Consider the following 23,578-nt stretch of genomic DNA (forward strand, 5'->3'; position numbering starts at 1 on the left):
CCAAATCCTCCCTTCTGAGCAACAGGCTCGTTTCTTGCAGCTTTTCGCGTCTGCATGTATGTGTTTTAGGGAGGGTCCCGTTTTAACTAGCCTCGCGGAGACCTGTTTGAACAGCTGTGTCTCCTGCTTTCTCTTATCCATTCTAAAAGAGCGTTTTCTCTGTGACTTAAAACAAATCTATGTAAATTGGAATGAATTTAAGGCACACTAGGCTCGCTTTCTTGGCCTTCATCGCCCTAGTTTTAAATGCATCCTCCAGAAGAAAGGATTCAACCTCGAAGCCTTTTCCCAACGTGCCAGAGGAGCGCACACGCCCGATTCGCGGTGTGCTTGGCGGGGGTTCCCGCCCGGGTTCACCTGTCTGGGGATGGAGAGGTGTGTCCATGCCTCCCAATAGCTGGACAACTGGCTCCCTCTGCTTTTCTCTTCTACTTTCTTCCCTCCGCTCTGATTAGTAAGTGGTATTGGGGCGGGAGGGTGGTGGGGAGCGGTGAGGAGGGCGGGGAAGGGGCCCGGAGGGGAGGGGCGTCAGAGCGCTGTCACCGAGTGTCGCGCCGCCCTCCCCGCCCCTCTGCCGGGGGTGTGGGAGCGCAGCCGAGCGCGCGGCAGAGGGCCGGGCGCGTGGGGACGCGGGAGTGCGGGGTTCTGGACAAGCCGCGCGGCACGAGGAGCGCGCTGGCCTCCTGAGCTCGGCGCTGAGCCCGGAGCCCGGAGCCCGGAGCGGGCCGCTACCCGCTCCCTGTGCGCTGGGCGGCAGCCCCGGCCGCGGCAGCCCGGCTCCCGGGGAGCGCGCCTCGCCATGGAGCCTTCGCACAAAGACGCCGAGACGGCGGCTGCAGCGGCGGCAGTGGCGGCGGCGGACCGGGGGGCGTCCTCGTCCAGCGGGGTGGTGGTGCAGGTCCGCGAGAAGAAGGGCCCCCTGCGCGCCGCCATCCCCTACATGCCCTTTCCTGTGGCCGTCATCTGTCTCTTCCTCAACACTTTTGTGCCGGGACTGGGTAAGACGCGGTGGCCGCGACCCCGGCGCCCCGGGGCCCTAGCGCGGGAGGACAGCAGGGGAGGGGTCGAGGAGGGACCCTCGGGCGGCGTCCACCGGCGGCGGCAGCTGCGCCGGCGCTCCCAGCGCCCCCTGGCAGGTGGCAGGGTCGCGTGGAGCGGGTGCCGGGAGGGGGGCGCGGCGCAGGGTTCCCTGACGCGCCTTGCACCTTCTCGGACCTGGGAGCCAGGCGATTCAGCCCCGAAGAGCTAGAAACTTTGCCGGGGATGTTGGAGCCCGCGGGCGGCGGCCCAGACGGTTCCCTCAGCCCCAGCTAGGCTCCCCTCCAGGCGCCTCCAAATCCTGCTTCTTCCCTTCGCCGCGCGCACCCTCCCACGAGCTCCTTTCTCCCAGGGGCACGGGGTCTGAGCAGGAGGAGCCTTGGGGCCGCGCCTGGCGGAGAAGTCAGGCGGAGCCGGGTGGGGGGCGGGGGACGAGCCAGGTTAGGAGACAGCCCGCAGCGCCGCCTGCATTCGCGCGCTGCGGGGCGTGTGGGGGCGAGAGCTCTTCAGCCAGAGCCTCCTCTGCCTCCTTCCCGAGTACCCGCGATTCCGCCTGCAGCCCCAAGGCGAAGCCGGGTGATTTTATTAGCTTGGACGTCTGTGGGTTTGAACCGCACGTGGCCAAGTGGTTGACCCTATGACCCCCCTCCCATCACTTCCGTTCCTGAGAAAGTGGAGAGCGCGCGCCTGTAATTACGTCGGACTTTGGCTGCCCGCAGGGTCCCTAATGGCACGAGGGTCCCTGATGGCACCAGTGTCCCAAATTTTAAAGCAGAGGCTCATCACCGAGATAGGAGTGCCGAAAGGTGCAGAAAAGGGGGCAACGCGAAGTTTTCTCAACTCTCTGTCTCCTAACCCCGCTCCGAAATTTCTGTCTGCGCGCTTGGCACTCGCTGTTCTTGCGTGCCAAGGGCACCCTCCCCAATCTCAATTCCATGCCAGACCTGAAGGGGGCAGGCACCTCTGGGCCCTCTCCAGGAGGGAGCTCGCCGCCGCGCTCGAGCTGGTTGCTAGCATAGGCTCCAAGTTCCCAGGAACAGAGGTCAGCTGGAAGCGGTTTTACTTTGGCCTTTCTCACGGCCCGCGCTTAGCCAGCTTTGCAGGGTCCTCTGCGACGCTAACATCAAAGGTCACACGCACCCACTACAGGTCGTGTTCACTTTCCCCTTGGCGCTCATCTGTGGCCAGAGCAGCGTATTTGTCTGAGAAGGAAGTTAGGTGGTCTCTAGTTGGGCTTCCCCCTCGTTGGTGCCCTCAGCAGCCTAGTTGACGTCATCAGGCCTGCTCTCTTTGCGCCTTTAGGCACTGTGAGGAGGCAAGCTGCTGTTAATGCAGTTGTGTCAGAAATTCCCACCTGCTGGAGTGAAAAGACACTGCCTGTCCATCTCTCTAGGCATGTGAAGATAAAGAGCAGGGACACATCTCCATCCGACTTTTTTTAGAGTGGTGAGGTAGATGGCCAGCTTATGGTCTCTCTCTCTCTCTCTCTTTTTTTTTTTTTTTTGGTGGCTTCTTAGGGCCGCACCTGCAACCTATGGAGGTTCCCATGCTAGGGGTTGAATCGGAGCTGTAGCTGCTGGTCTACACCATAGCCACAGCCACACCAGATCTGAGCCACATCTGCCACAGCTCACAGCAATGTGGGATCCTTAACCAACTGACCAAGGCCAGGGGTCAAACCTGTGTCCTCATGGATACTAGTCAGATTCTTTTCGGCTGAGCCACAACAGGAACTCCAGTTTATGGTCTTTGAGGAAAGAAATGCATTGGTGGCACGTGGGAGGGCCCATATGCCCCGTCCATGCTGGGTGAGGCCACAGCCTGGGCACCTGCACACGTCCTTCTGGGTATGCCTCACTCGGCCCCTTTCTTACCCTTTGCCCTGCCGCCTCCCTGCCCTGGGCATCCAGTTTTTCCCTCTTTACACTTCCCTTTGTTAGATCATCATCCTTGGAGATATTTGTAAGAAGCGTTTTGAAGAAGCCAGAAGAAAAGAAAGGGAAAATAAACCAACTACCAAAGGGAAAAAACAGGGTGAGGCAAGCCATGGGTATACAGAGTTAGGAATTTTCAGAGACTGACTCCAGGCATTTAATTGTTCTGATGGGGGGGGGCGCCCCTCCCCACACTGAAGGGCGTTTCTGATCCTTGGTGATGTTTCTTCTTCGTGAGTCAGGGATGTCTGTCTCTCAGGGTTGCTGGGAGGATGAAGTGAGATTACGTAAAGCTCGGGTCTGGCCATTAGAAGTGTTCCAGAGACCTGAGTCCTTGCTCTTTGCTCTTCTGCAGAGCTGAGCACTGGTCCTTTCCCTGGTGTGTGTGGGTGCCTTCTGGGACCTTTCTTCTGATGACTTATTCACCTCTCAGCTCCTCTGCACCTGCAGAGGAATCTTGGACCACAGAGCTGCCCAGGCTAAACTTGCAGGCTCCGCCCCCCCCACTTGCCCCCAGTGGTTTGAAAGGCTCCAATTCTTAGAATTTTTTTCCCTCAATCCAGATCCACTTCTCCAGGTGTGCCAGGCTTATCCAGTGCTCCTGTGAAAACTGAATATTCATGTCTGGCTCTGCCCTTTGAGGAAATGAAGCTTCTTTTAATCCATTCACTCAGTCATCCAACAAACACAGGGCATCCACCACGTGCCAAGCACTGGGGATGTGATGAGAAATAAATTAGTCAAGATGTCATAGATTGTTGAGGACAACTGATGCAAACTTTAAGTTTGTAAGTGCTGGAGTTTCTGTTGTGGCTCCGTGGAAACGGACCTGGCTAGAACCCATAAGGATTCTGGTTTGATCCCTGGCCTCGCTCAGTGGGTTAAGGATCTGGCAATGCCATGAGCTGTGGTGTAGATTGCAGATGCAGCTTGGATCTGGTGTTGCTGTGGCAGTGGTGTAGACCGGCAGCTGGAGCTCCGATTAGACCCCTAGCCTGGGAACTTCCATATGCTGCAGGTGTTGACCTAAGGGGGAAATTTTTTTTTGTAAGTGCTGTGATGGCAGCAAGAACAGTATTGTATCAGTAACTGGGGCGATTCTTTCTGGGTTGGGGTGGCGGTTCAGAGAAAGCTTCCTGGAGGGAGTAGTATTAGGCTAGACCTTGCCGAGGGCATCTATCTCATGGGCCCAAGCACTTGCCATCCTCCCTTCACTCTTACTCTCCAGAAACTGGTCAGAGCACTCGCCCAAAGAGCTCTTTTTTTTTTTTTTTTCCTGGAAACTTCCTTACCTGCAAGTCCTTTCCTAATTTGCAAATTGGATAAGAGCACGGGTGTTGGGTTGAGTGAAGGCGTGGTTTTTCTCTGATATAGTGTCTCAAATCCATCTGAGAATTCTAAGCCTAGTCCTTACCTGGTACCTTCTAGATCCATGCAACAGGGCTGCTGAGCTAAATACTATAAGAGGGATGTTTCCTTTCCTGGGAAGTGGATAGGAAAGAGAAGTGATTTATGATTATTCTGACTCCTCATGGGACTAATATGAAATAAATTTGAAAAATAGACTATGGTAAAATGAGTTTCCCTCGGTCCTGTTTAGGGAAACTCTACTAATAAAGACCATGGCTAGTACTTTGATCCTCCAGCAGGAAGGGCATTTATAAGTATGCACAATTACTCACACATGTAATGGAAGTTCACTGTTATGTCCCCAAATGGCCGGAGTGTTTATTTATCTGCAGGTTAGGAGCAAAATTATACTTTCATATTTAAAAATTGTCTCGATCGACTTGGCGAAATGAAAATGTTGATAACTCAGAGAGTGGCAGGGAAGGGACAGAGGAGAACTTGTATTAACTGTTCATTATTCCATCTGATTAATATTGGCTATTAATCTACTGTTAAATATTCATAAATATTTAATCTATTCCTAATACACCGTCTACTCTTTGACAGTCAACTAAGGTCTTGCTTCCCTGGTCAGAGCACCACAGGCTGGCTCAGCTTCTTCTCTTTCCTCTAAGCCTCAGCCTCTAATCAATGATTAATCATGCCCTACCTTGTGGTACCTTTTGTTTCAAGAGTTTATTCTTTGTCTATTTAAATAGATTGTAAGGAGTTCCTGTCATGGCACAGCAGAAACAAATCAGACTAGGAACCATGAGGTTGCGGGTTCGATCCCTGGCCTCGCTCAGTGGGTTAAGTATCTGGCATTGCCATGAGCTGTAGTGTAGGTCGCACACACGGCTTGGATCCGCTATGGCTGTGGCTGTGGTATAGGCTGGCAGCTGTAGCTCTGATTCGACCCCTAGCCTGGGAACCTCCATATGCCATGGGTGCAGCCCTAAAAAGACAAAAAAAAAAAAAAAAAAAAAAAAAGGAAAGAAAAACAGAAGGCAATCAGTAACTGCAGTAAAGACTGAAAGCTATGCAAAAGCATTAAGATCTCCAAATGAAACAAACTATCCAATTATATCAGGTCAGCAGGCTTCAAAAAGAAGAATTTGGAGTTCCCATCCTGGCTCAGTGGTTAATGGATCTGACTAGGAACCATGAGGTTGCAGGTTCGATCCCTGGCCTCACTCAGAGGAGTAGGCCAGCAGCTACAGCTCTGATTAGACCCCTGGCCTGGGAACTCCATACGCCACAGAAGTGGCCCTAGAAAAGGCAAAATAAATAAATAAAAATAAAAGAAGAATTGAAGATTCCAAATAATAAATAAAAATTTGAAGATATCAGGAACATAATGTAGAAGGCACACGTTTCTTCTACCAATAATAAAAAAAAAGAGATAAAGCAACTTCAGGAAAAAAAAAATATCTATTAAAGCGATAGCTCAGGAGTTCCCATTATGGGTCACTGGTTAACGAATCCGACTAGGAACCATGAGGTTTCAGGTTTGATCCCTGGCCTCCCTCAGTGGGTTAAGGATCTGGCCTTGATGTGACCTGTGGTATAGGTTGCATACGTGGCTCTGATCTGGCATTGCTGTGGCTGTGGCGTAAGCTGGCAGCAACAGCTCCAATTAGACCCCTAGCCTGGGAACCTCCATATGCCTTGGGTGCAGCCCTAGAAAAGGCAAAAAGACAAAATAAATAAATAGATAGATAGATAGATAGCTCAAATAGGAAGCAAATAGAATTGTGGCCTGATTTTGAGCAAGTGGTAGAATGTAAGGAAGGCTTTTTTTTTTTTTTTTTTTTTTTTAGGGCCACACCCATGATATATGGAAGTTCCCAGGCTAGGGGTCGAATCAGAGCTACAGCTGCCAGCCTACACCACAACCACAGCATCACCAGATCTGAGCCGCATCTGTAACCTACACCACAGCTCACAGCAACGCCAGATACTTGACTCACTGATCCGAGGCCAGAGATTGAACCAACATCCTCATGGATACAAGTCAGGTTTGGTATCGAAGAGCCATAGCGGGAACTCATAGGAAAGTCTCTTTTAAGTGCATAGGGTATGCCATTGGAAGAGCGGGGCATGATATGGCCTCGTGGTTTCTCTTTGATTCTGTAGTGAAGAATATTTGCTTAGTCATAATGATATAAGTGCTCCTCCGTGGGTTGTTTTTTTTTTTTTTTTTGTCTCTTTTTGTCTTTTTTTGTTGTTGTTGTTGTTGCTATTTCTTGGGCCGCTCCCGCGGCATATGGAGGTTCCCAGGCTAGGGGTTGAATCGGAGCTGTAGCCACCGGCCTACGCCAGAGCCACAGCAACGCGGGATCCGAGCCGCGTCTGCGACCTACACCACAGCTCACGGCAACGCCGGATCATTAACCCACTGAGCAAGGGCAGGGACCGAACCCGCAACCTCATGGTTCCTAGTCGGATTCGTTAACCACTGAGCCACGACGGGAACTCCCTCCTCCGTGGTTTTTAACTTCTGAAACCAACCAGAGGAAAGCACTGAAGACTATTTAATAATAGCTATAGGGAAGGATATAAGAGTTTTAATCTTGACAATATAAAATTCAAAAAACAGCTTGTAGAAGTTGGCAGATATATGGTCATAGATTAAATTATTGTTCCCATTTATCCACTGTCCTCCCTGAAAGATGATGGCACATTCCACTTAATACCATATGGCTTGCCACGATTCCTGTGGGAGGGGATGACTTCCTTCCCTGCCCGTCAATATCAGGCTTGGCCATGTGACTTGTTTTGGCCAATTGAAGGAGTGGCAGCGACACCTGCGGTGCCTGGGCAGACATTTTAAGAGGGATTGTGAACTTCTGCCATTGTTCCTTTCCCTTTCTCTTGAAAATGACAGGTCTCAGATGGGGGCTGCTCTTTTTTTTTTTTTGTCTTTTATGGCCACACCCAAGGCATACGGAGGTGCCCAGGCTAGGGGTCCAGTAGGAGCTGTGGCCGCTGGCCTACATCACAGCCATAGCAATGCACGGTCCAAGCCACGTCTGCGACCTACACCACAGCTCATGGCAACGCCGGATCCTTAACCCACTGAATGAGGCCAGGGATCGAACCCACATCCTCATGGATGCAAGTTGGGTTCATTAACCACTGAGCCACGATGGGAACTCTCAGATGGGGGCTGCTCTTCACCCCAGTTCTTGGAATAAAGAGGACATCCGTGGCATGGCATAACATCTCGCATGAGTGAGAAATAAACCTGAGTTGCTGAGTTATTTCTCTTGTGATGTAAGGGTTGTTATTGTCCCAGGACAAACTACCAGAGCTGACTAATGTGGGGAGGGTTAAAGTGGAGGTGTAAACACCTGGAAAGGAGGTGATCAAGGCACACTGTCTGCAGTTGATAGGCCAGGAAATAAAGGCTACCAAGGAAATCAATAGATGAACTGAAATAATGAAGTATCGGGACAATGGAACTGTGTTGGCATGAGTACAAGGGGGCTGAGGGTGATGTGATCAAACTAACTCTCATGTCTCATAGTAGAAAGTCCATAAATGATGTGTAAAGTTGATAAAACATGAAAAAGCCATAGGAGCATCCTCTGGAGATTAAGAAAACACCAGAATAATTACCAGGATCAACAGTCTTAAGATTTGCTAAACCCAGTGGTCAATTCTCTGTCATCTTCCTGGACCTCTTGGTCCCACTGGATGAAGTGGCTCACTTCCACTTCCGAACGCTGTCTTCTCCGCCTGGCTTCTGGAACACCACCCTCTCCTAGTTGTCCTTGTACCTTCATGAATCCTCTTGGCTCCTCCTGAGAGTTCCCTGGGGCACTTTGGCTTCTTGATCTTGATCTTCAATTTGATCTTGATCTCTTTTTCCACCTACACTCCCCCGACTGATGTTCAAGCTCAGTCTCTTGGCTTTAAATTGCATCCCTGTGGAGTTCCCTTTGTGGCTCAGTGTATTAAGAGCCTGACTAGTGTCCATGAGGATGCAGGTTCAATCCCTGACCTTGCTCAGTGGGTTAGGGATCCGGCGTCCCCATAAGCTATAGTGTAGGCCAGCAGCTGCACCTCCAATTCAACCCCTAGCCCAGGGACTTCCATATGCTGCAGGTGTGGCCCTGAAAAAAAAAGAAAAAAGAAAAAAAATTGCATCCCCAGATCCAGATCTCCAGCTCAGCCTTCTCCCAGACCTCTGGAGTCTCATATCCAACTGACTTCTCAACATCTCCCCTCAAAAACCAAAACCAAAAGTTATGCCCAACCAAACTTCTGATTTATTTCTCCCTCGTCTTTCCCCATCTCAGCAAATGGCATCCCTCCGGCAGCTCAGGCCAAAAGCTGGGCTTCATCCCTGACTCCTGTTTCTCTCACACCCCACGCACAATCCATCAGGAAATCCTTTGCCCTGCTTTCAAAATCTAGTCACTATCTGGCCACTTCTGACCCTCTTGCATCCACCTCACTGGTCCAAGCTCCCGTCTTCTTCCGAGTGCAGTGCTCTCTTAACAGGCTGCATCCCTTACTGATCCCCCTGAGAGCCTGTCCCAAACATGGCAAGAAAAGCAATCCTTTTCAAACATGGGGGGGCTGTCAGATCCTGTCACTTTTGAGCTGGAAACCCTCCCATGGCTCTTGAGTAAAAAGCTCAAGTCCTTGTGATGATCCACCAGCCCTTTGGCCAAAACTTTTCAAAAAGAAATGTAACAGGAGCCACAGGTTGTCATCTAAGATTTTCTAGTACCTACATTATAAAAAAGTTAAAAGAAACAGGTGAAATTAACTTTAATAGTACCTGGTACTTAAGCCAGCATAGTTGAAATATGATCATTCTCTGTATATCAATATGACAGTCATTAATGAGATATTTTATATTTCTTTTGTGTGTGTCTGCTAGGCTTTCAAAATCTGTTGTGGATTTTACCTTTACACTGCCTCTCAGTTTGCACTAGCCCCATTCAAGTGCCCATTAACCGCAGTGGTCACCCCAGGGGACAGCGCAGCTCCACAGTGTCTACCCCTCCCCCGCAGTCTTTCTGACATCATCTTCTACTTTCCCTCTTGTTACTCTGCTCCAGCCCCATTGGCCTCTTTGCAGTTTCTTGACCATGACAGAAGCACCTCCTCACCTCAAGGTCTCAAGGCTTTTGCATTTGCTGTTCCTTTTTTTTTTTTTTTCCTGTCTTTTTATGGCCACACCCTTGGCATATGAAAGTTTCCAGGCTAGGGGTCAAATCCAAGCTGCAGCTGCCAGCCTGCACCACAGCCACAGCAACACTATGGGATCCGAGCTGCATCTGCGACCTACACTACAGCTCATGGCAACACCGGATCCTTAACCCACTGAGCAAGGCCAGGGATCAAACCTGCATCCTCATGGATACTAATCCGGTTCATTACTGCTGAGCTATCATGGGAACTCCATGCATTTGCTGTTCCTTCTGCCCGAGTACTTATCCTACAGATATCTATGTGACTCCCTTGTTCATGTCCCCTGTCTTTGCTCAGAGGTCACCAACCCAGCGAGGACTTCTGTATTTGTTTGCTAGGGCTGCCATAACTGTACCATGGACTGAGTGGCTTAACCAAGAGAAATTTATTTTCTCACAGTTCTGGAGGCTGAAAGTCCAAGGTCAAGGTGTTAGCAGAGTTGGTTTCTCCTGAGTCCTCTCTCCTTGGCTTGCAGATGACCACGCTGTCCCTGTGTCCTCATATGATCTGGTTTCTGTGTGTCTCTGTGTCCAAATTGCCTCTTATAAAGGCTCCAGTCATACTGGGTCAGGGCTTCTCCTCAAGACCACATTTTATGCTATTTACCTCTTTCAAGACCTCATCTCCAAAAAGAGTCATAGTCTGGAGTATTGGGGGTTAAGATTTCATCATAGGAGTTTTGAGGGGCCACAGTCCAGCCCATAATACCTTCCAAATTATCTTAGAATTGGGCCTCTTTCCCTGCTTCCTAGACTCTGATCTTTCTTGCCTTCATTTTCCTTAAGAGCACTGTCAAACACACTATCAAACTCACTGTCAAACATACCGTATATTTTATTTATTCTTCCTATGTTCTATCTCCTCACACTTGAATCTATTCTCTGTGAGGGCAGGGCCTTTTTGGGGAGCAGGGGGATCTGTTTTGTTCATTGCTGCATCCCTGCCCTGTAGAACAGTGCCAGGTTCACAATAGATGCTCAATAAATATAAGTTGAATAAATGAAGAAATATGTAAAAACCGGAAATAGAAGTCATTCCCTTTGGGAAGCCAGGCTTAGAGCAAGGAGAGCTGGGATAAGGGGCTGTAGCTTTTCATTAAAAGTTTCCCCTCCTATCTGATTTGCATTATTTGTTGTTGTTGTTTGTCTTTTTAAGGGTAAGAATCAATGTTATAGAAGGAGAAGGGACTTTTATGCACTCTTGACAGGAATGTAAATTGGGCCATCTTTTCTCAAAAATAGCCTAGCACTTATATCAAGAATCTTAAAATGTTCATACCCAATGATTCAGTAATTCCACTTGCAGGCATTCATCCCAAGGAAACAATCAGAAACATGGACAAACATTTACACATAAAGATGTTCCATGAAGCATTATAATATTTATAATATAAATTTAAAAGAAACATAAACATATTGAAGATTATAAACAAACTCAAATGACAGTAATAGAAATATAGTTAAATAAATTGTGGCTATTTATGGTAGAATATTATGCACCAATTAAAATGGTGTTTACACAGAGTTTCTGATGATGTGGAAAGTTTTAGGGTATAAGGAAAAGAAGTTAGTTGAAAACTGCACTGTCTGTTTGATCTCAAATATTTGTTATTTGCTTGATTCTAAGGCACCACCTTTCCCCCATTTTGCATGTTTCTGCAATTGAAGTATGTATTATCACTGATAATAGCGAGAAATGGTTTTTTTTTAAGTTATTACTAAGTTAATGATGTATTTTATGATCAATGGCATCTTAAAATCAAGAAAAATATAAGGTTGTGGAATTCTCTTCGTGGCTCAGAGGTTAGCAAACCCGACTAGCATCCATGAGGACACCAGTTCGATCCCTGGCCTCACTCAGTGGGTTAGGGATCCGGCCTTGCCGTGAGCTGTGGTGTAGGTCGCAGACATGGCTTGGATCCTGCATTGCTATGGCTGTGGTGTAGGCATGCACCTGTAGCTCCGATTGAACTCCTAACCTGCAAATCTCCATATGCTGCGAGTGGGCCCTAAAAAGACAAAAGACCAAAAAAAAAAAAAAAAAAAAAAAAAAAGAAAGAAAGAAAAAAAAAATGTAAGGTTGGAAATTCCCATTGTGGCACAGTGGAAACAAATCTGACTAGTATCCATGAGGATGCAGATTCAATTCCTGGCTTCCCTCAGTGGGTTAAGGATCTGGTGTTGCCTTGAGCTGTGGTGTAGGCCGCAGACACGGCTGGGTTCTGGCATTGCTGTGGCTGTGGCTGTGGCTGGCAGCTGCAGCTCCCATTCGACCCCTAGCCTGGGAACTTCCATATGCTGTAGGTGTGGCCCTAACCAGCAAAAATAAATAAATAAACAAATAAAAATAAAAAAGAAACTATAAGGTAGATGACAGATAATAAAGACTGGAAGGAAATACATTAAAATGTTAATAGGTGGTGGAATATGGGTGATTATTTTCTTTATACTTTTCTATATTTAAAATTTTCTAGAATGAGCATAAAATATATTACTTTTATAAGCAGAAAACCTAAATAAGCATTGTTTTGAGAAAACATTCTCCTCACAGGTAACGATGATGCTCTAATGCAAAGACGGCATCACTCTAACCATTGTGAAAGACTGTAGCATATCTGGGACAGTGGGATCTACGCTCCACTGTATTTACCTTCCATGTCTACGTATTCATTGCAGGATCGCTTACAAGCCAGTGTATAAATGTCACTGTGCCACGCGATACCTGCTCAGTGAGTCTCCCCATGGGACGTATCCCATGGTGAGTTGGGTCACAGCCTAGGGCCGTGACACTTTGAGGGATGACCGGGTCAGGTTCAATAATATAAACCGCATCCACATTTCCTCCGAGATGTTGCAAGAAGCAGAGCCGCTGGGGGGGCGCAGACGTGGTCAGTCAGCAGAGGATGCTGAGGAAGTTTGTGTTTGCCTCAAGCGGAGACAAGAGGGGCGCGCTGAGCCGAGGAGAGCTGACTCAGCGCCTCTACAGCACATGCTCCCCGATGCGCTCCTGCTCCAGCTGTGGGCCAGGTCTGTGCTCCAGCAGAGATGTGAGGTCAAAGGAGGCGCAGTCCCTGTGCTTTAGGAGCGGATGGCCTGGGGAGGGGGGCGGTAGTAGACGGTAGTAGACGGTAATAAAGCAGCCAATAGATGTGTGCTTTTGTGGAAGAAAGGGGTGGGATGGCTTCTGGGTGCATCTAATTCAGTCCCCAGCCTGGAGGCAGTGCTTTCCTGGCTACACTATGGGGAAAGGAGCCTCAGGCTGAGCAGAGTGACCAGAGGACACCGGACCAAGTCACATCTCCAGTTGTGCCGCGGATTCATGAGTCCACAAGGCATCTTAGGAAAGGGGTGAAGCAGAAGTGAGGAAGCCTCAGGACTGGTCCTGCTTCAGGTGCAGAGCCCTGAGCCCCCTCACCTCTCTGAGTCCTGTCTCCATCCGTGCAACGGAAATAACCCCTGCCCTGCTGTCTCATTATGTTAACCAGGAAGCATCCAGTGGTCAGAAAGGGGGTTACCACTACTAGTTAGCACTGGCATCATTTCCTTTGTTCCCAGGATCGTTCCCTGAGTTTTCCTTGCAGTGGCACTGGGGCAGGAGAGCCAGAAGGAAGCGGGGCCACCTTTTCCAGCATCTGGTCCCCAGGTTGAGCTGGGACCTGGGAACGCCTGCTGGTCACTAACCCCCACCTCACGCACCTGGCACCCATTGCTGGGGGTGAAGGGGCAGCAGCGTACTTTCTCCAGGGCTTGGTTTATCATTTAGGAGAAGGTTTGCTATTATACTCGCCAAACCCTGGGCTTTAGCAAGGAATGTTTCTCTGAGGCCGACTCTACCGTTCGGTAAGAGGCTGTGGGAGCATCAAACTGATGAATGAATGAGTGTATGTGCGTGTGTGGCTTTACCTATCATTATTCTATTATAAAAGTTAGTTCCTAGGTCTGTGTTTGAACATCTCAGCTCCTGAGTCCAGGGAAACCACTGGCAGCTCCTTCATTCATCCTGGAAGCCATATGGGTGATTTGTATCCCTGAAGCCACATACCTGGGCAAGGAGCTGGGTGGGGGTCCATCTTGGGAGAACATATGTTGGGGGCAGCTGTATTTTCAGGGTGGGAGCTTCCCAGTGAGCATTGGGTTCTGGGTCTCAGTGGGTCCAGCTGAGTACATTTTCTTCAAGCCATGTAAATTAGGAATGGCTTCTAGGAGTTCCCGTTGTGGCTCAGTGGTTAAGAACGCCAACTAGGAACTATGAGGTTGTGGGTTCGATCCCTGGCCTCCCTCAGTGCGTTAAGGATCCAGCATTGCCGTGAGCTGTGGTATAGGTCACAGACACGGCTCTGATCTGGCATTGCTGTGGCTGTGGTATAGGTCCGTGGCTGACAGCTCCGATTAGACCCCCTAGCCTGGGAACCTCCATATGCCACAGGAGCAGCCCTAGAAAAGACAAAAAGACAAAAAATTAATAATAAAAGGAATGGCTTCTAGGGGAAAGGGCCAATATTATTTGAGAGAAAAAGCACAGGGATTAATTATGCATTTATTGTACTTACTTTTAAATTAAATTTATTTTGTATTGAAGTATAGATTTATAATATTATATTAGTTTCAGGTGTGCAACAGTAATTCAATATTTTTATAGATGATACTCCATTTAAAGTTATTAAAAAGTATTGGCGTACTGGCTCTATTCCCTATGCTGAACAATATATCCTTGCTGCTTGTTTATTTTATTTTATTTTTAATTAATTTATTTATTTTTGTCTTTTTGCCTTTTCTAGGGCCACTTCTGCGGCACATGGAGATTCCCAGGCTAGGGGTCTAATCGGAGCTGTAGCCTCCCGCCTACGCCAGAGCCACAGCAACGCGGGATTCGAGCCGCGTCTGCAAACTACACCACAGCTCACGGCAACACCAGATCCTTAACCCACTGAGCAAGGCCAGGGATCGAACCCGAAACCTCATGGTTCCTAGTCGGATTCGTTAACCGCTGAGCCACGATGGGAACTCCAAGGTCATCTTTACAGAGCAGCTTTACAGAGAAGAGGCCTCCTCCCAGACCCAAAACGCTTACCCCCAGTCTGACATCACTTACCCCAGCCAGTGGCCCGGGTGCCACCACCGTGCCTGGCTGGAGTGGAGGGTTCCTTCCATGTGTGGATAAAATGAATGTGCGGGTATTGTAAAGCTCTGGGGAGGGCTGCGGGCACATGTCCTGTCAGTGACCACATCAGATCCTGCCATCCAGACCTTCTTCTCCCCCATGGCCCCGCCTTTCCCTTCCTAGCGGCTGTATTGAGATAAACCTACATAAAAGCCACCCCCCACGTCAGTAGGTTTTAGCAAATTCAGAGCCTTTTGTTTTGGTCCTTCCCGGGCCCTGCCTTCCACCCTCGCCTTGTGACCGCTTCCCTTCAGAGCTTCAAAGGCTTCATGTGACAAGAACACCTTCCGGCAGGTTCTTTTGAGGAGTGATCGCTGGGGAACCTCTTGTCGCCGCTGTCTCAGAGTTCCCCCAGTCAGGAACCTGCCTCTCAGAAGGCCAGGCCCAGATCAGAGACACGCAGGCTGCCTGGAGGCTTTGGAACAAACACTGTTTGCAAGGTTGTCAAGCTGCATTTTCTGTTTTCTTTTTAAAAAGAAGCATCTCACCCTGAAGGAAAACTTTCTCAATGGAAAAGTGATAGCTTGGCCCCAGTGGCCTAAGTTGAAACGTGGGCCATTTCCCAGGTGGGGCGGGCCCCTCCCTTGGGGGACATATGGCTCTGGCCCTGCCTGTGGGTGTTGCGTGGGCCTGAGAAGTGTCACCTTGGGAGTTCCCGTTGTGGTCTAGCAGGTTAAAAGCCCACTGGTATTCACAAGGATGCGGATTCAATCCCTGGCCTTGCTTAGTGCATTAAGGATCTGTCGTTGCTGCAAGCTGTGGTATAGGTCAAAGACTTGGCTTGAATCTGGTGTTGCTGTGGCTGTGGTGTAGGCTGGCAGCTGCAGCTCTGATTCGACCCCTAAACTGGGAACTTCCATATGCCCCAGGTACAGCTCTTAAAACAAAAAGAAAAAGAAAAAGGAAAAAAGAAAAATGTCATCTTTAGGCCAGGTGCCACCTCAGGTGGACCTGGGTCTTCCTGGGCCACAGCTCAGGCTGCCTATCGTTTCCTGCTACTGTTTTTGTTTTTTTTATCCTTTTGTCTTTTTAGGGCCATACCCACGGCATGTGGAGGTTCCCACTCTAGGGGTCCATTTGGCGCTGTAGCTGCCGCCCTACACCACAGCCACACCAACGCGGGATCCGAGCAGCGTCTGTGACCTACACCATGGTTCATGGCAACGCTGGATCCTTAACCCACTGAGCAAGGCCGGGGATTGAACCTGCAACTTCATGGTTCCTAGTTGGATTCATTAACCACTGAGCCAACATAGGAACTTCCTGTTACTGTTTTAATAGCATTTCTATGTTAGCAGATGAAGCCCATCTCTGCCCAGGTCTCAGCTATGACCGTCTCATTCTTCTGCTCTGAAATCATCAGGAGCTCCCTCTTGTCCATGGACTAAGTTTCCATTCCATATCGGGCCCACAAGGATTCAGTGAACTTCACCTGTTCTTTCCCTCCCTGTATTTAGTGAAACTGGACAACTTGCTTTTATAGTGATGCCCAGACTTTTCTGCTCCTTTGCACCCTGGCATGGAACACCCTCCCCTATCCACCGTTATGTCCAAGTCCTGCCCACCCTCCAGGCCCTTCCCCAGAGCCTGCCCCCCCAAGCCTTTCTTGACCATTCCACCCCTGTCCCCCGCCCCCGGGGGGGGGTGTTGCATGCGCCTCCTTTTTGGGACTCAGGCCACTTAAGACATGTCCTTGCTCTCCTTAAAGTCTGTTTCTCTGTTGATGTCTTAACCTTCATACTCAAATCATTTCCTTGAGGGTAGGGGCTCTGCTTTAGCACCTTCTACCCCCACAGTGCCTCGCATGGTCCTGTAGGTCTTTGTCAAAGGACAGGTGTGTGTGCAAACTGACTTCTGGTTGTACAGGTGGAATCAAGAGCATGTCTTTGCTCCCTTAACCTAGTGCGTCTCTTACCCGAGGGACACAGGCTTTCGTGTCACTTCTCAGCCTTCCTTGCTTAGAGGGAAGGACATGACCCAGGTTCATGGCTGAGGCAGGCCTGCAGGAGTGCTGAGTGTCACAGGGAGGTCCTTGGTGTTCTAGCCACTCAGAGGAGGGACACGGAGCAGGGGAGGGATGGAGGCTGTCTCATCGTTGCGACACAGGGCTTGCTCTGTAGGGGACTCGTGAAGGACAGTCACCATGTGACTAGGAAGAGCAGGGGGCAGGGGTGGGGGGGTCGACTTCCATCCTTTCAAGTTGTTCAGCCTACGATTGGGTTGATGAGTGGGTGGGGGACTGGGGCGGGAGCAGTGGAGGTGATCAGTCAGAGAAGACATTTTAATAAAGATTGGTTTGGGCAATGGCCGTCAAATTAAATCCAGGGGGGAAAGTTTGATGAGAAGCAGGATGTCTGCATGATCTTCAAATGCCTCTCCGCAGAATGCGTATTACTTGCATGGGGAAAAATCATACAGTGGAGAAACCGGACAGCCTCTTGATTGGGTGAACGAAATCACATTACCTAGACCTTGAAAACATGATGCGAGGTGAAAGAAGCCAGTCCCAAAAGGCCAGATACTATACAAATTCCCTTTCTCCCTTCCTCCCTCCATCTCTCTCTCTTTCTTTCTTTGCTTTTTAAGGCTACACCTGCGGCATATGGAGGCTCCCAGGCTAGGGGTCGAATCAGTAATCGGAGCTGCAGCTGCCAGCCTACAACACAGCCACAGTAATGCTGGATCTGGGCCACGTTTACAACCTACACCACAGCTCAGGGCAATGCTGGATCCTTAACCCACTGAGGAAGGCCAGGGATCGAACCTGCATCCTCATGGATACTAGTCGGGTTCATAACTGGCTCAGCCATGTCGGGAACTCCTGAAAGTCTTTTAAAATAAGACATTAAAACATATGGTTAAAAGCTGAATATTCTGAACTGATGTAGTTCAGACATAGCAATTGCACCTAAATCCAAACTACCATACCCTACGTACGTGCTTTCTTAATGCTTTAAGGTCTACTAGCTCTAACTAACTCGGGGCCGCCCGGGGCCACAGGAAGAAAGTCATGGTACAAGATGGTCTTGATTTGTGGGGCCCAGATCCCCTACAGAGATTCTCCCAGGGAGGCTCACCCCAAAAGTCCCAAGGTGGCACGGAAGTTTACTGCAGCAGTTTGAGAGTGTGAGCCGTTCCTCTGTTCCATCAGCACAACCCGATGCTTGTGCTGGGCATGCAACGGGCCTCCCCAGCACAGTGGCTGGTTGGGACTGACCCGGCTGCATTCCCAGCCTTCCTTAGGGGCGGAGCAGGCATCTGAAACCTTGAGCTAGAGCTGGAACAGATCCCAAAGCTGCAGGGCTATTTTGGAGAAGCCTCTCTTAGTTAGTAATTCCTCTTTGTGACATGTCAGTGTGGAGTCCAAGAAGCATTTGTGGACCTCAAAGAAACCCACCTCCAGCCAACAACCAATGACCGCACCACACTGGGAAGGCATGGGTGAGCTGCTCCTTGGCCTTGGCCGCTCTGAGGGTCATGTGCATTGAACATACAAGTAGAATCTTCCCAGGGATCACCCTGTAGCCTGAATCAGGAAGGTGCAAAAGAAGCATATCATCTTAAAGTCAGGGTTCAGAGGCTCAAGGCAGAAAGGGGGGCAGTGGCCGATGCACCAAATCTCACAAACCTACCGTGGCCCAATTTCTGAGGTCTGGGGCCTCAGTGCCGGTGGCTGGACCCCGAGTCCTCCATCCTGCAGAGAGAGACCTCACCCGGGTACTGGGGAATTGCTTTGGGCCGGTGGAAAGGAGAGAAAGCCATGGCCTTGGCAAGATCCCCGGTAGCTTGGGCCCACACTTGTGTGGGATGGCTGTGTGTTTTCTTTTTCCCTGCTGGGTTCTCAGTGTATCCTGAGCCCAGTGCAGGACACGTGTCAGGAGGTTGTAAATGTTCCTGCGCAGATTCCCCTGGGGACTCGAGAGCTGGTCTTTCTTGTGTCGGGATGTAGGTACTTAGAGATGAACCCAAGCTCTCCTTAAAGGTAGACCCAGGGAAGGAAGGAGCAAGCAGTTATGTCTCCCAGCACCATTTGTGTCCCATCATTTCAGATTCTGCATGGGGTTCCCCGCCCACCACCCCCAGCATCAGAGGGTGAGTACTACCATCAACCATGGGGGAAATTCGTGTGATTTTTTTCTTTTTTTGGCCCTGTGTGCAGTGGCTTGTTGTGGGATCTCTGTTGTTCCCAGACCAGGGGATTGAACCCAGGCCACAGCCATGAATGTGTGCTGAGTCCTAACCAGTAGCCCACCAGAAACTCCCCAAGTGGTTTTGGGCATAAATCTGAAGACAATAAACACTGACCGGTGGTAGGAGGTGGGGTGATGGGTAGAATGTGCATTGAAACAAGGCATCTTGGATTATCTGGACTACCTGCCATTCTGACTTTGGGTTTTCTTTTTTTTAAAATTTTTTTTATTAATAATTGATTTACAGTGTTCTTTCAATTTCTGCTATACATCAAAATGACCTGGTTATACATACATAAACTCTATCTATATAGTCTTTCCTTTTTTTTAATTTAATGATTTTTTTCCCATTATAGCTGGTTTACAGTGTTCTGACAGTTTTCCACTGTACAGCAAGGTGACCCAGTCACACATACACATATACATTCCTTTTTTTCTTTTTTTCTCATATTATCTTCTATCATGTTCCATCACAAGTGATTGGATAAAGTTCCCTGTGCTCTACAGCAGGAGTACTTTGGGTTTTCTAATCTATCTCATGCATTAGTCTTGTCTCTTTCACTACACCTCTTTTGTGATGTCTCCTAGATTGTGGTCTAGGGCAGAGCACAGAGCAGGATCCCAGCCATACGTGCTGATAATGAGCTGGAAGGAGTGTGGCCCCTGCTGGGCTGAGATCTGGAATTGCAGCTTCTCATTCTAGATCTGTCTGGATCTATGCTTATTTCACTAAGCTCTATGGTGTTCACTTCCCTGATAGGCCCTATTTTGTGCCCATCTGAAGCAAGAGTGACTATTATTCTTGCCTCCTTGTTTGTGCTGAGATAATAAATGAAATACGATCAAGGTCATATGCACCCTGTAACTTTAAGTCAGGAAGTGAATGGGGGCTGTGCTCCAGGAGCTTCTCTGGCAGATCCCAGCTTTCATGCTCTGAGGGCAAGATGTTCTGCAGAAAAGGAGGCTTCCTCATCCTTCTCCCTACCCGCCCCCCTCCATCCATCCCACCCATTTTCAATCCCTCCCTGGCTGGGAGGCAGACCTCTTTGTAACCTCACCTGCTCCAAGGGTGTCGGTCAATGGAGGCATTAGCAGGGGGTGGAGGAAAGGAAGAGGGAGGTTGTGTGTTGCCCCCCCACACCTACCTTCGGTTTCTTGTGTGTGACCTTGGCTTCTGTCCTGCAGCCCCTTTCTCCACCCAGCCCTCTCCAGACTCAGAGGACAACCCCCTTCCTGTTGCTAAACATCAGCCGTTTGCTCTCCTTGTTGGTTCTTCGGGTCCTGCCCAGACTTCTGTCAGTAGCCACTGCTATAACCCTGACCCCCCAAACCAGCACAGAGTCCTTTGTTTCTAGCGCCCCCAACTGGGCTGTGGGTTTCTGAATCACCAGCTTGGAACCACTACCGCCTCCCCCCGCACCATGACCCCACCCCCAGCCTGGTTTTCCTAAAGAAGTTGGTTTTTAACACAGTCTTCCTCCTGGAAGCTCTGGAACAGCCAGTACACGGAGCCAGAAGAGTGTGGGCGTCCAGCTTCCAAATGGCTCCCGTGCTCCTGAGATGCCACATTCCCGAGGCGGGGCGGGTTGGGGGGGGTTGCTTGACACGGAGCTGAGTGGGCTCCCCCTGGGCCCCCGGAGTCTCTTTTCTGTGTTCTCCTTTACGGTTTTTCCTGCTCTTGCTTAGTGACGGGCACCAGCCCCAGCTCTTCGCTGGGCAGTCAGTTCTGGCCCCTGGCGCTCGGCTCAGAGGTCTCTGGGCGGACCGGACCATCTTTCCCCAGCGTCTGGCTGAGGCGGGAGCTACTGCACCCCCTCCACCTGGAACGCCCCCCTCCCTAGCTTGCCTGTTGGCCCCTCCGCCCACTCTTCCCGCATCGCGAGTCTGCACACCATCCATCTTTTAAGACCTAGCACGCCATTCACCAGCGACTGCTATTTCTCCAACCTTATGATCATTTTGAAAGATGCAGCATTGATCAGCCCAGGCTGTTTGTAAGCTATTTATTCCTCCTTACACCTCCTGCTCTAAACGGAAGACGGGAAAAGCAAATCATCACCTCAATCCAGTGTGTATTCGGCTACGGAGGACCACCCATCCCTCGGCTTTTTGCTGTCCGTTTCCTTCAGCTGCCCCACCCCTGCCCCCGCTTTGGAGCCTGAGAGCAGCTAAAGCACGAAGTCCTCAGGTGCATGGTTGGATTTTTCTTCCTCTGCTCTCAAAAAGAACCTCCACTGTTTGAGTTGTTAAAACCCCCAAAGATTCTTTGTTATGAGAAGAGTCATCAAAATACGCCTATTACGTTTAAAGTCTTTACAAAAGACACCGAAAATTAGTGCATCATCTACTTAAAAGGATCCCTTTTGATAGCCACACCAATTACATTTTTAAAAAGCAAAAAGGTTCTGGTTGGGTTCTTCTGAATCTGGCTTTCCCCCCACCCCTCCTGTGTGATTTGTGTGCAGACTTCTGAGAAGCAGGTTTTATAATAGAGATTCAGGCAGGCTAGATCACAGTGGCAGAAGCTTATGCAACTGTTAAAAACCTATGAGTTAAAAATGGAATAGTCTTGCAGAGTGGGGAAGGTAATAATATCAGTGATGTGAAAATAGAAAGTAAGAAATTCGTATTTCGGCAATTCAGGTCTCTTAACCGCATTTTTCTGCACCAGGAGATCTTGGTGTCATTTTCCAGAAAAAATCCAAAGTGCAACCTCTTATTAGAAAAATCAAACTTTGCTTTCACAGAGTCAACCCTCTGTCCCCATGTCATCCAGGGTCAGGAGGCTTTTTTTTTTTTTTTTTTTAAACTGACTTTTGGGCACCATGTCACAAAACACAGTTTGTAATTGTTAGAGTCTGTATGTTCACTAATGCCCATACAGGAACAGATTTTGGATTTTTATAAGTGGGTTTTGTTAATTTGCTATTTTAAAAATACTTGTGAGACCTTTACCGTTGCCATGGTGATATCATTTCCATAAACATGATTTTTTTGTGGAGATTTTTGCACATTGAAGGCTGAGGTTGATATGGTTGGGGGAAAGTAGGTGGTGAATTTGGCAGCCATCCATGCCGCTCCCTCAAATACCACAAATCTGATTCCAAGAATCCATGTTGTGGCAGAGACCTGGATCTCTATAAACCATGCAGTCAACACGAGAGAATTCTTGGAAGTGGACCTGTCAGGGGAGAAGGAGGCTAGTCTGCGCTCTGGATGAAACCAACGGGGTGGTGGGTCCCGGGTGCCTTCTCTGCTAATTGGTGGTCCTGCTGAAGTCACAATGACCTGCAGTCTTTCTAGATCTCGGGTTCATAAAGCCTTTGAGGACCAGACACCCTGGAATGGCCCGAGGGGGAGTAAAGAATCTGGGGGGGGGGGTCATTTCTTTTTAACCAGATTTGCCAGGAATTTAAAAATCCCACTTAACTATACTACTGAAATGCTGAAATCTGTGGTGGAAAATAACAGGAAATCAAAACGTAGCAATATTAATTGTTAAACAAAACAAGAAGACACTGAATAAGAAATAGTTTCATGGTCTTGAATGCCAGCAGTTAAGAAAAAGCAGATTTAGGAGTTCCCGTCGTGGCGCAGTGGTTAGCGAATCCGACTAGGAACCATGAGGTTGCGGGATTGGTCCCTGCCCTTGCTCAGTGGGTTAAGGATCCGGTGTTGCCGTGAGCTGTGGTGTAGGTTGCAGACGCAACTCGGATCCCGCGTTGCTGTGGCTCTGGTGTAGGCCGGTGGCTACAGCTCCGATTAGACCCCTAGCCTGGGAACCTCCATATGCTGTGGGAGCGGCCCAAAGAAATGGCAAAAAGACAAAAAAAAAAAAAAAAAAGAAAGAAAGAAAAAGCAGATTTAATTAGAAGAGACCTATGGTCCCAGTGGCACCAAAGTTTTTTTTGTTTTCTTTTGTTTTTAATCAATGATGCTGGGTATTTGGCTTACAAACTGAGGGGCTTTTATTTCCCAGAAAGTGGAATGTGCAAAGCCATGGAGAGAGAAGCGGAATGCATGAGACAGAGGATTTTCTAGTACCTAAAAATGTTTTGGAAAAGAAAGGACCAGTGAAAGGAGTTAAAAGCGGAAGTGTGTCAGCGTGAGATAAATTCCACTGAGGGCTCGGGCGTGAGCAGGTTGGGCGCTCCCTGCCAGCAGCCGCCTAATGGAGCACCTGGACACAGCCGAGGGGTTTGAATCATACAGAATTATGAATCACAAGGAATTATGAATTACTAGAAAGCCATTATGTTGACTGTTATTGTTTATGGAGTACCAGAAATTCGAACAGGACTACCAGAGGACGTGCCAGACTCCTTGTCTGGCGGCGTGCTGATCTCCATTCCTTGAAAGCCAAACTGCCATGCCCAGGAGAGGTGTGTGTGCACGTGGGAACCTGCGCACTGGTGCCCCCGATGTGCACAGGACAAGGGCGTGCCCAGAGTCTGCACAAGTTACAAAGATTCAGAGCCCCAGCTATGCTACCCAGTCTCACCCTCACGCCATGGGAAAAGGCCAGCCAAAGTCTACAGACTCTGGGAACAGCAGCCGGACTCATTATTTGTTAAGTGTGTTTATTGCAAAAGAGTGACAGAGGAGTTCCTGATGTGGCGCGATGGGGTCAGTGGCATCTTGGGAGCCCTGGGACACAAG

At 49.2% G+C, this 23,578-nt stretch overlaps 1 protein-coding gene across 2 annotated transcripts in view; it reads left to right on the forward strand.

Annotated features, from left to right (window-relative positions):
• The window catches only part of STUM (stum, mechanosensory transduction mediator homolog), a 56,096-nt gene continuing 33,054 nt past the window's right edge, over window positions 537-23,578 (forward strand). Inside the window, exon 1 of one of the 2 annotated variants that reach the window (XM_003357643.4) lies at window positions 537-998. In XM_003357643.4, the coding sequence (XP_003357691.1) occupies window positions 800-998 (199 nt within the window). In that variant the 5' untranslated portion in view covers window positions 537-799. The remainder of the gene's footprint in view (window positions 999-23,578) is intronic. The other variant, XM_005667938.3, reaches the window with a different exon arrangement.

Source organism: Sus scrofa, chromosome 10 (assembly GCF_000003025.6).
Source record: "Sus scrofa isolate TJ Tabasco breed Duroc chromosome 10, Sscrofa11.1, whole genome shotgun sequence".
Lineage (NCBI taxonomy): Eukaryota > Metazoa > Chordata > Mammalia > Artiodactyla > Suidae > Sus > Sus scrofa.